This window comes from Condylostylus longicornis, unplaced genomic scaffold (assembly GCF_029603195.1).
Source record: "Condylostylus longicornis isolate FDR11 unplaced genomic scaffold, ASM2960319v2 ptg000004l, whole genome shotgun sequence".
NCBI lineage: Eukaryota > Metazoa > Arthropoda > Insecta > Diptera > Dolichopodidae > Condylostylus > Condylostylus longicornis.
Genome location: NW_026577973.1, coordinates 9,543,861 through 9,560,716, shown reverse-complemented (window position 1 = coordinate 9,560,716; position 16,856 = coordinate 9,543,861). Strand labels below are relative to the sequence as shown.

The 16,856-nt window shown below is 23.7% G+C and overlaps 1 protein-coding gene across 6 annotated transcripts in view; it reads left to right on the top strand.

Moving 5' to 3' along the window:
* The window catches only part of LOC129610858 (ras guanine nucleotide exchange factor G), a 177,396-nt gene that overhangs the window by 148,504 nt on the left and 12,036 nt on the right, over window positions 1–16,856 (top strand). For 5 of the 6 annotated variants that reach the window (XM_055523626.1, XM_055523644.1, XM_055523633.1 and 2 more), the window contains exons 6-8: window positions 359–862; window positions 11,470–11,589; window positions 16,023–16,121. In XM_055523626.1, coding sequence (XP_055379601.1) covers window positions 359–862; window positions 11,470–11,589; window positions 16,023–16,121 — 723 coding nt within the window. The remainder of the gene's footprint in view (window positions 1–358; window positions 863–11,469; window positions 11,590–16,022; window positions 16,122–16,856) is intronic. The other variant, XM_055523658.1, reaches the window with a different exon arrangement.

Sequence of the window (16,856 nt, the reverse complement as noted above, 5' to 3'; positions counted from 1 at the left end):
CATAAACGTCTCACGGGGTATGGTCACAAAAATGTAAAAAGTTTTTTTTTGACTGACTTTATCGAAAACAGGCTATAATTTTGGCAGTGTCAAGGAGGTTATTCAACAAGCATACAACGAACTTCATAAACAATTTTAGTTCAGATATCAAAACCGTTAAAAAACTGAATAATCGAAAATTTCTTAGATTTTGAAACATACTGTATAAAATATTCGCTCCTCTAAATTTTAGTTGTCTGCAATGGCAATAATAATTAAATTTATAAACCCTAATATGAAACAATTAGAACTATATATATACATATACATATACATATAAATATAATAAATATTATGTAAAAAAACAAAAACCTTACAGTCATATCATGGTGCAGCAAGGCTTGCTTTCGGTCAACATCCTGAAGTTCTTGCAACTACAACAACAACTACAACAAAAACAACAACATCTGTACCATCAATAATACAATCAATATTATCAGCTGTTAGTGCTGATTTAGGAATTTCTTCGAAAATAAATGAAAAACATGATAATGATTTTTCACATACAACAGCTGAAACAGTTGTTAATTCACCAATTGAAGTGCCTTCATCTATTAAAATGGCATCATCAGAACAACCACCAGTACACCATCAACCATTACATCCAGGCCATGCAATTAATGAAATAAGAACTACTGAAACGACAAACCATAATAATAATCATCAAACGAAATCATCAATAAATAATGAAGAACAAATTCAACAACCATCTGAATCAATAATAACAAAAGATAATGAAACACCAACAGATCCGATAGTTGCCGAATTAGAAGCTGCTAAAACAAATGTTCAAAGACGTTCAGTTAATAGGATACAACCAAAGGTTTCCGTTTTAATCTTGTAAAAAAAAAAAATGTAGAGAGACTTTTTTTTTTTTGGTTTTAGAAATTAGAGATGCTTACAAATTTTTTCTTTTCTTCTTTTCTTATGCCGTAAGATTTTTAGAATTTAGATTAGAAAATATTTAAGATTTTTTTTTTTTTTTAGATTTTTAGAAATGAATTTTTTTTTAAGTAGTTTGCATTAATTTTGATTTCAGCGCACGTGAAAAACTTGCAATATAATAGATTTTTTAAAATTATACAATCAATTGCATTTTGAACCTTTTTTAGCATTTTAGAAAACTATTGTGAATTTAAATTAATTATTCCTTTTCTTAAACTCTCATTAATTAAGTACACTTAATTTACGAATTCTCAAGAATTCGTAATAGTAACTTTTTGCTTGTTTACACTGGTGAATTTGTTGAAGACTTCACCTTTCATTTCACATCCTTACTACTATGAACTACTCTTGCATTTCCATATTCTTTCATAATGGGTCTTTTAGGAAACGAAGCATAAAGAGCAACGCCGCGTTGAACAGTGCAAAACAGCGAAACCAAGGGAAAAGTTTTTTAATTACAATATGTCATCAATTATAAATCCCATATATATCAGAAAAATTATCCCGAAGTAATAATTTTTCGATAAAAAAGGAATAATAATAATTTTATTATATTTTTACTTTAAAAACTTAATACCAATAATTCTGATTTAATTACAAAAACACAAGAAGAGAAAATTTTAATCAAAAGATTTAATGAACATGATTTTCCCTTTATATACCTATAATTTATATTCATAACTGTGTAACATAATATTGAATTCAATTTAAAGAAAAGAGTTAAAATAAATAAAATTAAAAGTTACTGGTACATCCTTTAAAAATCATAAACTCTCCCGAACATCGTATATTTCAGAGCACATATACACGCCTCACATATGCTTTGTTCCAATTTTCAAAATTACCACTATATAAAATTTACAGTTTTTAAAATGGGAAAAAAGAAATCCTAAGTGGAAAATTTTAATATTATTAATGATCGATACAACAACAACAACAACAAAAAAATGTTCAAACAGATTGAAGTATTGGCATTCATGAGATGAAGAGTGATTAAAATTTCGAAAAAATTTTCCCAAATATTTGGGATTAAAAAAATGTCTGATAAAGAAAACAAGCAAAATAAATAAAAATTCTTAAAATATTTGTATGAAAAAATTTGATTATTTAAAAAAACAACAAGAACAAGCGCCTTTATAATCCATTAAAAATAAATTTGTCTGTGTTATTATCCTTTTAATTAAAACAGCTGCATTTTTATTTTAATATGTTTTTTTTTTGTTTATTATAAAGGATTCTTTTTCGTTACAGATGTATTCGATCAGTTAGTGAATTAAAAAATTTTATCGAATTAAAAATCTGACAAAAATGCAGTTTTGTGAAACGTAAAATGTCGTAAAATATTAAAAATAATTTTAATTCTTCGCTCATTTTGTCGGATACGGCCGTAAAGTGAAATCAAGTTGAAAGATTTTTTACAAAAAGTTAAAAGAGATCTCACTTTCTTTTTAGCGCTCTTGCAAAAAAAAAACTGTAAATAAAATGCTAATTAGTTGCCGTCATCTGGCTCTGTTACCCTGTCCATCTGTACATCAGTCCGTATGTCCGTTTATAAAACTTAAGCACTCTTTACAAAAGAAAACTGAAATTTTGTATGGTAGATCTATTTACCTATGAAAATTTTTGCCTACCTGCCCTCTAAGCCTCTTAGCCTCTCAAAATTTTAGAAAATTTCATTTTTTAATTATTTATGTATCGACACCACAAAGAATTTCGAACAGAAAAGTAGTGACTGGTTTCCTTTACCGCGAAAATGACTGTTGAAATTATTTAAAAACCATTTTGTTTTCAAACTTTTGACATCACTTATCTTCGAGACGTTAAATTGTAGAAGTTTGAAAGCTTTAACAGCTTCTAGACGCGAACAGGTTGACGGATTGCTTTATAACGAAATAAATAGTTTTTTTTTGTCGTTAGAAAAACATTTTTTTTTCACCTTCTCTTCTTCCCAAGTTACCGCCTCTTCTTCCCAAGTACTCCAAATTTGTAAAATTTGAATTTTCAGCTCTGTATATTTCTGAAATACTATAAAAGCCAAATGGCTTGTTGTCGAAAAAATGTAAGGATAACTGTTTTAACTCAGTTATTTAGTCGCCAAAACTAATTTTCTTTTTTGTTCCCTAAAAGTATGCAATACTTTTATTTTTATTTTGGCATATTAAAGAAAATTATTTAAAGACCTCACTTTTCAAAGAGAAATTTGCTAATTTAAAAACCATTGGTTTGATCTATGTTTATTTGATTTTAATTTTAACAATCATATTCATTTGTTTCGCTTGTTGGTATAGACTGAAATATACGATAACCTTTCAAACGCATATTGGTACCATTTATGCCAAAAGAAAATTTCCTTTTTTTGAACATTTTTGGTTGGTTTTTGGTTTTGAATAGACGCATTTGACTTTATTTCTTTTCCAACTGAATAAAAATCTGATAAAATACTTAATTAATTAATTAAATTTTTTACTAATTGAAATTTTAATTTAATTTATTTAAAAAATTGTAAATTTTTTATTTCCTTTCGACATTAATTTTTTCATTTTTGACACAATTATTATTGATTTTAAAAATGCTGTTTTATTTTATTAAAAATTTAATTAAATTTATTTACAAATTAATTTTATTATGTAATATGCAAAATATGTAGTGAATTTTAACAGTATCACGTTACAAATTAATTAAACCTTATCAATTGCTAATTTGAATTTTATTTTTTTTATTTTTATAAAAAAGAGAATTAAAAGTAACAAAACTTTTAATAAGAGTAACAAAATTTTAGATTAAATTACACTCAAATTTTTACTATTGGAGAAAAATTTGCTTATGTATTGCATTTTATAAATATGTCAATTAATAGCTCATCATATGTATGCATCTGCCTCTCTTTAAAATTGACATCTTCTTTTCTCTCTTTAAGTTTAATTCTAATTAACTATAGGTATTTCTTGATATTTTATAGGAAAACTACTCAAACACGTACTAGTTTAGTACTTTTCAAAAAGTTTGAAAGTTTTAAAGAGATTCTGTTGCAATTTTAGCATAATCATGTTAAAATTTTCCTAAATAAATCCCAAACAAATAAGGTGTTTTCTAATGAATCTTCCAAAATAAAATTATGTATATTAAATTATAAAAATAAATTTGTAATAGAATCTGAAAAAATTTCTGAAAAATTTTTTAAATGAATAGCATATTATAATAATTAATCAATAATTTGAAAATTTAATTAAAATTAATTAACAATTCAGGTCGACGTGACCAATTCAGTGGTTATTGAACAGAAGGGTCTCCTTTAATAGAACGATTTCGGGTTCAAAGCCGAGTCAGGTCACTAGAAAAATTACATTTAATATTATATTGCTTTATACACATTATACATATTAACTAATTGCCATATTTCAATAATATCCAATATTAAAAATACCAAGCAAAATAAAATAGTAAGTATCAATAACCTTAAATATTCAATATAAATGAACCCTAATTCAATAGGCTCGTCACCGACCTATAGTACTTATTCAATCAAGGAAAATTCGAACTAAAGCCGATTTTCCCTTCGTCATTTTTACCAGCTAACATGAAATTAAATGGACACAATTAACATTTGGCAATCACTGTTTTGAAACCATATTTTTTTTTTGTTTTATTCTTTTGCTTTAAATGTAATTTTAAAAATATTATTGGAATTAAAAATATTTGGAGCATTTAATTATAGTTATAAATTAAGAAAAAAAAAATAAAGATTTTCACCTTTTTTTTTGTTAATTTTTTTTTGTTTGCTGATCCGTGTGTTGTTGGATAAAAATGTAGAATGCAGAAAAAAAAAGATGAATTCTCTTAGTTATATAATTACAAAAAAAAAAAAAATTACATTAAAAATATGTATAAAATCCATTGCAGGGATATCTAAAGAGTTTCAAGGACAGTAAAAATTCCAGTGTGGTTTGTATTTTCATTAATTTTCTTTTTTTTTTTTGGTTCTTGCTTTAAAATTTTCAAAACAGAGAAAAAAATTACTTTAATTTTGTTAAAGCAGTAAGCAAAAAATAAAATTTTAAATACTTTAAAAAAAAAAATTTAATGTTAACAAGCTTTTAAAGCTTTGAACTTAAGATTCATAATATTTAAAATAATTCCCCGTTTATAATTGGTTTAAAGTGTGCAGCTTTGATATTATATTGGATTAGCTTTACATTATTAGTTGATTAAGTAAAACAAAAAACAGGAAATTAATTTTTAATGTAAATTTATTTTTTACAGCTTTGTTTAAAAAAAAAATTAAAAATTAAAATTAAAACAATAAAAATTTTATCCTGCGACTCTTTAAGAAAATTTTTAAAATTAAAACACACCTGTATATGTACGCATAGGTAGAACAATTCCCTGACTGGTTTAATTACAAAAATAATATTTTAAAAATTGTTGCTTTTAATTGCAATTTTCATTGGAATTTTTGAGGAAAAATTGTTTGTATTAAACAATAATTTTTACGTGGGTGAAGTAAACTTGTTCCATAAATTCTGATAAGTTTGGTCAATTTTTTCAGGTTTGGTCTGTCGGAATCAATTAAAACCAAATTTCAATTACATTTAATTTTTGTGTTCATTTTTCAAAAATTTTTTATCGATTTTTTATCACTTTGTCGTTTGTTCGCATTCATTTTGTATTTGAAATTGAAGTCAATGATGAATCCAAGTAGTGTGACAAAACTATATGTGACAAACCTTGAAATAATTGCGATCTCTCTGAATTATAATCCTTAATAACAAAATATTTCAAAATAATAAAAATACCTTAAAAGAATACTTCAAAGTGCAATATTTATGTATATTTACATTGGGATTATCGCACCAGATTTGAGTTAAAGGAATTATGTGTTACATTAATTTCTGCGAAATTTTTCATTATTTTAAAAAATTTATGAGAAACAATCGACTGTTCCAGAAAAAAAAAAACAAAAATTGTTATCATTAATCAACATATTTCGCTCAGTTCTTCTAAGCAAATGATTTACTACAGTTGATTCAGTATCAATAATTCGTTCAATAAATTTACTAACTAAATAATTACTAAAATTATCTTTTTTATTGTTATTTTTACTATATAACAATTAATTAGCTATATAATAAAATTATTCCCAATTTTTTGCTATATTCTGCAAAATAGGAAAAATTGCATACTTTTAGGCAAACCTTATTTACAAAATTTACATACAATGTAATATTTTCTTTTCAACACTTTATTTAATCATAAATATTAATTTTATATTTGGATTAAAATCATTTAATACGAATATGGGTCATTGAAAATTTTTCCAAACTACACAATTGGATTTATATACCACAGAAGATAAATTTAAAATTATAGATTTATTGTCATATATTATATACATTAATTATTCTCTCATCCTTTCAAATAATATTTATTCATAATTTACATTTTCAGTTCGGAAATGCTTTTATATTATTTATAAAAATTAAAAATAACAATTCTTACCATTTTAAACAGTAAAAAGAATTGTTCATATAGCTCTAGCTTTGTTATAATATCCAAAATGCAAATAAAAATAAATATTATTGCATAATCTAAATTTTATAACAAATTATTGAAAAATGTCCTTTACAAAGGATTAAATAGGATTTCGTTCTTCATAAAAAATTAATTCTAAAGAAAACATATAAAAGATAGCAAAAAATTATCTGCCTTCATTATGTATGGGCAGTTACCCTATGAAAAATAATTTAAAATTTACTTATGCTGTAAAATTTTTAATATTAATAAAAAGAGTAAAATAAAAAATTAATCAAGTTTTCATATTTTAAATGAATATAGAAAAAATTATGATCTACTTTGAATTTGAGGACTGCGCCCAAATTAAATGCAATTAAACTTCATCAATAACCTTTGAATTGTCATTATTAACATTTAAATTATAATTTTCTATAAAAATCATTTGTAATATATTTGTCAACATTCTCTCTTTATTGATCTTATTGATTGGCCTTGCTCACAATGCTCTTGTTGTCTATAAATGGTGTTGTATTTATCTTCACGTTTTATGCAAAATGGTACTTAAATACCAAGCGTATTTTATCATTGAACAAAATTCTACCTTAAACAAACCTTTTTTACATTTACATATGTGACCTTATACATTCTATACACATATAGACATAGTATTCAAATAAAGTAAAATTTTTTGTTCTTTTCTTCCGGTATCCTCTGCTCTCAGTTCATATGACTTATTTTTTAAATTTTTAATTTGCTTTCTTTTTTATATAGTTTATTATTGTAAGTTTTAAAAAAATAAAATAGGAAGCAATCTATTCCGTTGTTTTGTTTTAATTTTAATTTCATATCGTATATGTTTTATTACTAACGTATATTACATAAATCATTGTGTATGCATGTACGAGAATATGGATGGGAAGATATTCAGATACGAAACATGTACTTTACGAAACAAAATTAAAAACAATTAAAAAGAGAAAATCCTTTAAACTGGAACCATATCACTTACAGTTCTTCCTACACCATAATAAAAACAAAAAACAATCCTTATTTTTCTTTTAAATAAAGTGCTTATCCCTTTTATTACATGTTTTCACTTTGCCAAACATTCTGTAATGCAATATCATGATAAAAAATGACATTGTAAAAATTCTAACAACCTATATACGTACATGTGTACGTATATATAATACAATGTCGTTGTTATATTGTTGCTGCAATTTTGAGTGGTTTGTTTTTGAAGTTTCCGAGTTACTTTTCAGTTACTTAAAATATCGCTTTAATTTTTGATTTTTCTTTTTACGTTTGTACTAGGCAAGGTAAAAATTGCTTATAGTTAGATATTTTACATTGTAATATTGTAGTTTTTGTTTTTATTTATTTAACAGGTATACATATAGCTCTTTATATATTATATAACTCAAATTTTTCTTTTATTTTATTGCTTGTTATTTTAATATAGGTCTAATAAAATTTTAAGTTTGTTTTCAGAAATTTTGTGTAGTGAAAACTTGCAATTGAATTTTTCATTTCAAATTTGAAAATATGAAGTTAAATAAAATTGAATTAGTTGGTGTATGCACTCTAAAATTAATTTAGTAACCTAAAAATAAAAAATTCCGGGATCTAAAAATTATGAACTGAATTCAGTATCGTTCTTTGAAAACTGAAAATTTACAAAATCATTTATTTATTTTTTATTTGAAAAGTAATAATATTCTTCTTGTCCCAATACTTTCCGTGACTAATGTATTTGTAATTCAAGGATTACAATCTATTATATGGAATTTTTGTTTTATTATTATTTTTATATAAGATTAATGAACGACGAATAAACCTTTAAAATCAGAAATATTGAGAGGAAAACAATTTTAATGCAATTAACTCAAAAGTAGTTTTACTATTGCATGCAACAAATTAAAAATTTTTGCTACTACTCGTATACGTGGAGAACTATGCGACAGTAAAAATACTCAAAGTAGTTAAAATAATTGAGTTTTCAGAAAAATGCTGATTGCTACACAATAAAATAAATGCACATTTGAAAAAAATATAAGATTATAAATATATATGCATTTTATGTCTCATATAAGGTATAGATGGCATCTACATGTATACAAAAATATGTGTTATAAAAAGTACTCAATTAAGTTTTACTCGCACTCTCTTGTTTTCTTCTAATTACTCAAAAAGCATAATATTATTATTATGTATTTTAGATCAGACCGCACTCTTTATTTTTTTGTTTTACTTTTACTGTCATTGCCGCTACAATATAGAATTGTAGTTTAAGCTTTGTATTTAATTTTTGAATTTTAATTTAAGAGTCTTATATAAAATTTTCGAAAATTACTGAAAAATAATTCTCATTTCTAATTTTTATTGCAATCTCATATTTAATTCAGGGCTTAACAACTTACATTGCACAAATCAGATATAACTTAACAGAAGTAAATGTTAAAGCGTATGAATGACAATTTTAGAATTTTGGAATTTTTTAAAAATTTAAAGTAGTTATGCAATATAATATTTAATATTTTAAAAAAAGTATTAGAAAATTATAGAACAAATTCTATAGAAAAGACAAGAAATACCAAAGATCCAATTTATATATTCTAATATCGTAATATTAGACCCTGAAAAACGGTAACATTTCCTTTTAATTTTTTTATTACGATAATATCTTTAACACACTTTACTATTTTACTTCTCTTAAAATATCAAATTTCCGGTTTCATTGTATGTAAGGAACTATACACACAATTTTTGAAATATGTGAACATTATTATATATACAAATATTTTATATTTTTTCTTAGAATTATATAATTAGAATATTAAAAGAATAGTTTTATAAGCAAAAAAAAATATCTTAAATATTTTATTATTAGTTTGTTGTAATTTGATATAAATGTACGATAATACCCAAGACTTAGGTTTACAGGTTGTAGTAGCAATGTTTTTTTAGTTCAAGCATAGACAGTTGTATACACGTTAATAAAAAATAAGAGATTTTTTTTATATTTTTCTTTTCTTACCATTACAGTATTGCATTTCTTTTATATTTTGTATATAAATATTTTTCCAGGATGTTGATAAGATGAAGTTCTTTTTTCATTTTTCTTATTATTTTTCTATACTGTTTTTCGACACTGTATTTTATACAGTGTGTAGTTTTCTTAAAATGGAAATTAAAAATATTATGGTTTTTAATATTTTAATATTTTAGAAATACAAACCATTGACTTTCGTATTAAAAATTTGAATACGAATTTACACGGATCCCACAATAATGATTAATTTAAATGAACTTTACAGTAAAATGGGTATTTAAATTCTAAAATAAACCAATATCGTATTTAAAAAAAAATTGCATTCGGATGTGCAAATAAATATTTCATTTCCCTTGTAAGATAAGATATTAATTAAGACATTTTACAGAAAAAATTTCCTAATTTTAAAATTTATGCTTATGAAGTTCAATTTTATGAATTACAAATTTCCAGCTGAATTCTAGCAATATTGTATTTGATATGCAAGAAAAATCAAAATATTCGAAATTAATTCAAATGGATTGCACAGAGAATTTGTTTTCTCAAATTTTTAGAATTAATAGACTCTCATTCTGATAAAAGAGTGGTGCGCGTAATTAATGTCTAGCTCTTTCAAAATGTTTTTTTTGAGAATAACACATTTCTATTATTTTTCTGACTTTTTAAGTGTACTTTTTCAGTACTTGACCCTATAAATATTTTATTCTCATCAGTCTTATCTAGTAATAAAAAAGAATTATTTCGACAATGGTGTACTTTTGAAATTTTTTAGAACCGTAGCATTGTCTACTCCACATAAACACATTGAATTTAGAAAAAAAATTTTTACAAACAGTTTTTAACAACATATTTGTATATTTAAGGCTATTGTAAAATGATTTTCAAAACCAAATACCCTTGGATAAGAACTGCTTTGCTATTATTTTTGTGAAAATTTTAGATAATAAAAAAATGAAAATTTTTCAAATAATTCCGAATTTTTAAAAATTATTTCTATATAATCATAAGGATTTTGTTTATTTCTACTATATAACACTAATAAAGTTTCTATGATTACTTGTCAATATTATTATGGGTATTAACATTATATTGCCGTTCTCTGTTATTAATTCTTCATCTTTCTACCCCCATTCACAATATTTCAAATTATTTACTGGGAAAACAAAGATAAATTCTTTCGTATAACATTATGCGATAATATAACAGTATTCAAATACCGCTTATTAGAATATGTTTTTGGATTGTAAGTCTTAAATTTATATTTTTCTTTTATGTAAACACAAATTTGAACAATATTAAAATTTTGCTGTATAGAACTTGATATTTTTATACATTTAATTGCTTTATTTAAATAGTTTGATTTTAATAGTTTCCCTTACAATTCCATTGATTACTTACAAAATACATAATTCCCTTAAAAAATAGCATCCTGTAGTTTTTATATAAATGCTTATCTAGAACTATTTTCATTTTATAAATACTTAGTTGCTAATATAGAATTGCTAAAATCAATATTAAAAAATATGCAATATTAGAAATTTGCACTCTGTTTTTGCACTGAAAAACAAAAACAAAGAGAAAAACAAAAAAAAAATTAAAATTCTTTTCGAAATTTACTTGAATGCATTTTGAATGTTGAATTGAAGTGCAATGTTCTTTTCTTTAATATTATTCTTTTATTACTTATTTATATACATACATACATTATATTCCTACCTTTGTTCACCTTATAAAAATACAATATACATATATATATATTTGTATATATATATGTATTATTAGATTGTATATCATAGATCATGTTGTTTGTTATTTTCTTGGTAAAGCTATGCAATAAAAATGAAATCCTGCTTTTTACAATAAAAAATTTTTATTTCTAAATTTCTTATTATTATTATTCTTTTTTCATTGTATTGTTGCAGTCTGCTGAATCTCTATTAAGAAATTCAGAATCATCATTTGATATGGCACAATATGTATTTTGGACTGGTGATGAAGCTGGTGTAGCTCGTGCTGTTGAGGAATTCATTCAACAAGGACTTGTAAGTTTTTTTTCTCTGTTTTTTTGTTTGTTATTTTTTAAGTTTCGTTTTTTATTTTCTTAAAATATTTTTTATTTTAAAGTGCAAGTTAAAAGTATGAAAATATGTGAGTTGAATATTGGGTTATTATATATAAATCTAGCATAACATTTAAATATACTTTTCGTATGTGTATACATGATATACATACATATTATAAGATTTATAATGTTGAAATTGTATAAATTGTGTTTGTGAACCATTTTTTGAATTAAGGTTGATGTACAATTCATCGTCATCATCATATCGTCATCGTATCAAGTAGTTGAATTGAGTTGAGAGTGATAAAAGGAAAAATATTTCTAACTAATTCAATATTTTTGCTTTTTTTTTGTATTATTATTTTCTCTGTGTAAAATAACAAACATGACATACTTTGTATGTTTTCGTATATGTCATACAAAAAATTCTATTAACAAAAAATGTATTAGTATAATGGCAAAATTCGTGTTACATGTACAATTCACTGTTTACCTTATGTAGTAAACAATATTTTAGTAATAAGTAAGTCAAGATTGAAAAATTTCAAAAGTTAAAGATGACAACTTGCTTTTCCACTATATTTTTCATTTCTTATATGTTTTTATTCTTAAGGATATTACAAATAGAAGAAGAATTATTTTTATATAAAAAATTATGAAATTGGTATTATTATCCATTTATATTAAAATAAGATTGTTGGTTTTTATGTAGAAAGTGGACAAACCAATATGCAATTAGAATTTCATTTTATTAGGAAAATAATAAAAGAAAAAACAAATTATAAAGTATTTCTTGAAAGAAGAAGACGATCAAAAAATATAAATACAAAAACTGAACAATTAAAGAGTTGAAGAGGAAGAGATAGAAAGAGCGAGAAAATAAATAAATAAATAAAATATTTCAAGAATAGTACAAATTTTTTTTTTCTTTCCTTAATTTGATGCAACAAAGTTATTTAGATAGAAAATTGAAGAAATAAAGAAATTTAATTAAAAAATTATTTTTATCGTTTACTCTTAAATTGAAACAACTTATAAATAGAATAGTTTTAAATACTCCAACTTAATGAAATTTATGGCAAAGAGAAAATTAATTTTATATATGTGCAGGGAAAAGAAGCTTAAATAAATTAAAATAAATTTACTTTGATTTCCGACTGATATTTTTATTTGCAAAAAATAATTTATACAAAATCCTTTGATTAAAAAAGATGAAAGTTCTCGGAAAAAAATTAATAGGTGTCTTAGTTAGAGTGAACACCCATACACAAATAACGCGACAATTTTATTTTTCCAGTAATTTCATTGCTGTGCTACTGAATTAAGTAAAATAAATTGTTAGTTCGGTAGAGCGTAATATTCATTTCTGCTTAGATCAAATAATCAAATATTGCATACCATTAGGCGTAAATTGATTTGTTTTTAGCTGATTTCCAATAAAATTTAAAGAAAAAAATTCTTATTCGTCCGTTTTTCCTTTATTCCGTTCGTGCGTTCGATTTCCAAGCCTTTACACCATTAGATAGAAAGATGAAATTTTATGCATACATATAGATCTTTGTTAAGAAAGATCTTTCTTTAAAAAACAAAATTTTTATGCACCCACTCCCTCTTTAAAAGCTGTGACGTGTCAAAATTTCTAAAAACACTATGTTTTTTTTTGGCAATTTGTTGTATTTTAAACAATTAATTTTCTTCTAGTCAAATATTACAATTACAAAATGGCCGACGAAATTAACCGTTATTTAGTGTTTATTGTGCTTTTCTTAAATGGTAGTGTGCGAGGATCTTGACTGTTCCTAAACTAGGATCAATAATTTATCAATATTTCTCTTTCATTATTAATCTTCAATTATTGTCTGTCGAAATTAATAAAATTTTGATTTTTGGCTTCCTTCGAAGCTGCAAGCTTTTCTAAATTTCTTATGAATGAAAAGCTAATTGTAAACATTTTGCAATTGAAAAGTATAATTATATATCTTAACTGACCTACCCGATTAAGCGTAGAATTCGATCATTTTTTGAATCCCCTAAAAATATGCAATTTTGTAATAATATGATTTTAGTATTTTTTGCATAATAATATAGTGATATAATTTCAGCAATTGATTTTTGCGCGAGAAAAGTTATTCTACACAAACCATAGTTCAAATTTGTTTCCGACATTTCGGATTGTGGTAGCTCAATTTGTATTATTACATAAACTTCTATCATGTATAAAAGCAATTTGAATTGCAATTAATTTGGGAGTTAAGGCTTTTAAAACCAGGACTGCAAGTTTTTAAAATCAGGAAAATAATAATTAAGTTTTAACTAAAAATCATTATCCTTTTAGGCGTTTTTAATATTCAATAGAATTTTTGATCGAAATTTTATTTCAAATTTGCTTTTTTCCTAATTTTTATTAAAAATAATTTCAAGTTCCAAGTTTTCAACATACTCTATCAATTAAAATGTTCTATATATAACTAATTTTCTAACCATTAAAACTTTTTATAAGTTCAATAAAATTTGTGGTGCTTTTAAAATAGAATTTATGCCTAATTGCCTAAAAACTTTCTATTTCAAAATTAAATTGCCGTCCATTTTCGATTTCTCACTTTTGCATTAAAATTTTATTTGAGATTCTTGAATGCAACTATGGTAATTTTGCCTTTAAAAAATTAGAAAAAAAAATTATTTTCTGAAATTGGAAAACATTATTTTTGTCTTCTCTTGTTTTTTTATCTATTTTTAGTTTTGACTACTAATTTATCACAAATTATTTTCAAATTAACCAAAAATTTCTCGTATAATATCATTTTATTCTTTTTATATTCTGAAAGCAAATGAAACGAAAACCAAGGGGCTGATTTTTTCTCTGATAAAAAAAATTTTTTTTTTTATCCCTGACCAAAACATTTTTTATTTTCTTTTTTATATCTTTGGTTTTTCCTCTTTTTTTCTTTCATTTTAATACTAAAATAATTTTATTTCGTTGTGAAACCAAGGATTCTTTTCTGAATAATTTTCAACTTTCTTAAATTTCATTATCAACTAATTGACTTTGTAAACTCTTAAATAATAAAGAGAAGAAAAATAAATGAATAAACAAATAATTAAACAAAAACAAAAAATAAAACCAGAATTTTATGAAACTTTTCCTTTAAGGTATAAAATGTACCCCTAGATACTGTTTAGAAAATTGTCATTTAATATTTTGTCGTTCCGGTATAGAATGAATACGAAAACAGTTCTGATATCTCCAATGTATTTCAATATACTCTCAGTATTAGTAAAAAGAGATTTCTTTTTTATTTTCTTCTATGTTATATAAAAAAGAATAGACAAAACAAATATTAATTATAATTCTGTCAGATATCTTCTAAAGGTTGTAGCACTGATGAACCAATTTCGGAACTACCCATCTACTATACTACCTCAGGGGAATTTCAATACGGTGAGGTAAATTTTAATATAAACGCAAAATAATTTCCTTATGTTTTGCATGAAATCAAAAATCTTTCATGTATAATGCATTTTGTTGTTCAATATAGCAAAAATTTTTAAATTAAAAATTTAATTTTCGTTTATTTTAAAAATAATTCGCCCTTTTCCAAAAAAAAAATTCAATAGAAAATTTTTCCAAAATTTATGCTTATATAAGCTTAATTGAGCACAAAATAATAAATTTTTAATTTTTTTGGATTTGATATTTCACCTGAAATTTCCAAGCACCTCTTCTTATAGCTATACACACTTGTATTTTAATCATCTGTATACTAAAATTAAATTCATTCGAAAATTCAAAATTTTATTAAAAATCTCGTAATTCGAAAACTCTTGTATACAATATAATTTCTTACGACCGTAACAGACAATTTATAACAGATGATTAATGTTAAACGTAATGTTAATAATGATTTGATTGCGATCTTTTGACAGACGAAATTATTATATACATACATACATTACATGGTTTTAATTAATTAATCATAAAAAAAATCGTTCGAATCCTTTCATTGATTTTTACCATTTAATTTCAACAAATTTTTCCACTTTTTTTTTCATTATTTTATTCTTATTTAAATATAAATGTGTATGCGTATATTAAAATTATATATATATACATATATATGTAAAATATAATTATATACATGTAAAGAAAATATGAACACACTTTTTATTTTGTATACTCATACAATTTGCGTATATATGTAAAAAGTTCATAAATAAAAGTTTTTTCAACATTTTCTATTTGAGATGGTGAAAAATTGCTGAAAAAAAAAGCAGCAAAAACAGAAGCAAGAAAAACTTCTTAATTTTTTATTCTTACTTTTAATGTAAAAGTTTTTTTTTTCATTTTGCTTCTAAAACTTAATCTTATTTTTTATTTTTTTCATTTCCATGCGTTTTTGCGATTTATATTAATAGATGTCCCGGGAAAGTGCTTTGAAATTTTTAAAGGAAATCCGAATGGGTATTGAATATTTACAAAAATCTTATGCAAATCGAGTTATACCAGATCAAAAGGTGAGTATTTTAATTAATTATTTATTATATAACAAGATATAAGAATTACTTTTGATAATTAATGCCCCTTATTCATACAAATATGATCGTCAAAATCGAATTAATTTTGATTAACTTAACGTTCTCAAATATTTGTGCTATTTTTAATAATTTCTTGTTTCTTGGTATTGAATTATGCATTTATATTATATGTGAGTCTTCAAAAATTAATTAACAGTATAACTAATATAAGAATTCAACACTTTATCTCGGTTACTAATTATAAAGTGAATATTTTGGCAGTCTATTTTCGCTATAAACTTTTATATTGTAAATTTTACAGCTCGTTTCTAGAAATCAATAAATGTAAAACCAAATTTGTTTAAGGTCGGAACTATTGTTTTAATTTTACTCTTAATAATTTGATTGTTGCGGTCTTCATGTCACACGTATGATACTCTCTAGGTAGGGTCGCTATAGAAGATCTTTATGTATGTTACTGCAAATTTATGTTAATGCAAAAATCAACTTACCGGCTGAACACGATTTTGGAGTGTGAATCTACAACTCATTGAATATTTGTTTAAATATGAGTAAATTGCAGTATATAAGATTAACATACATCACTGTAATACACATTAAAGCGTGCAGTATGATTGTTCGCCAGGAATTTTATCTCTTCTTAAGATTCAGTATAATACAATTTAAGACTCAGTTAAAAATTTTAAATAAAATTTTTAAAAGGAAATGCAAATT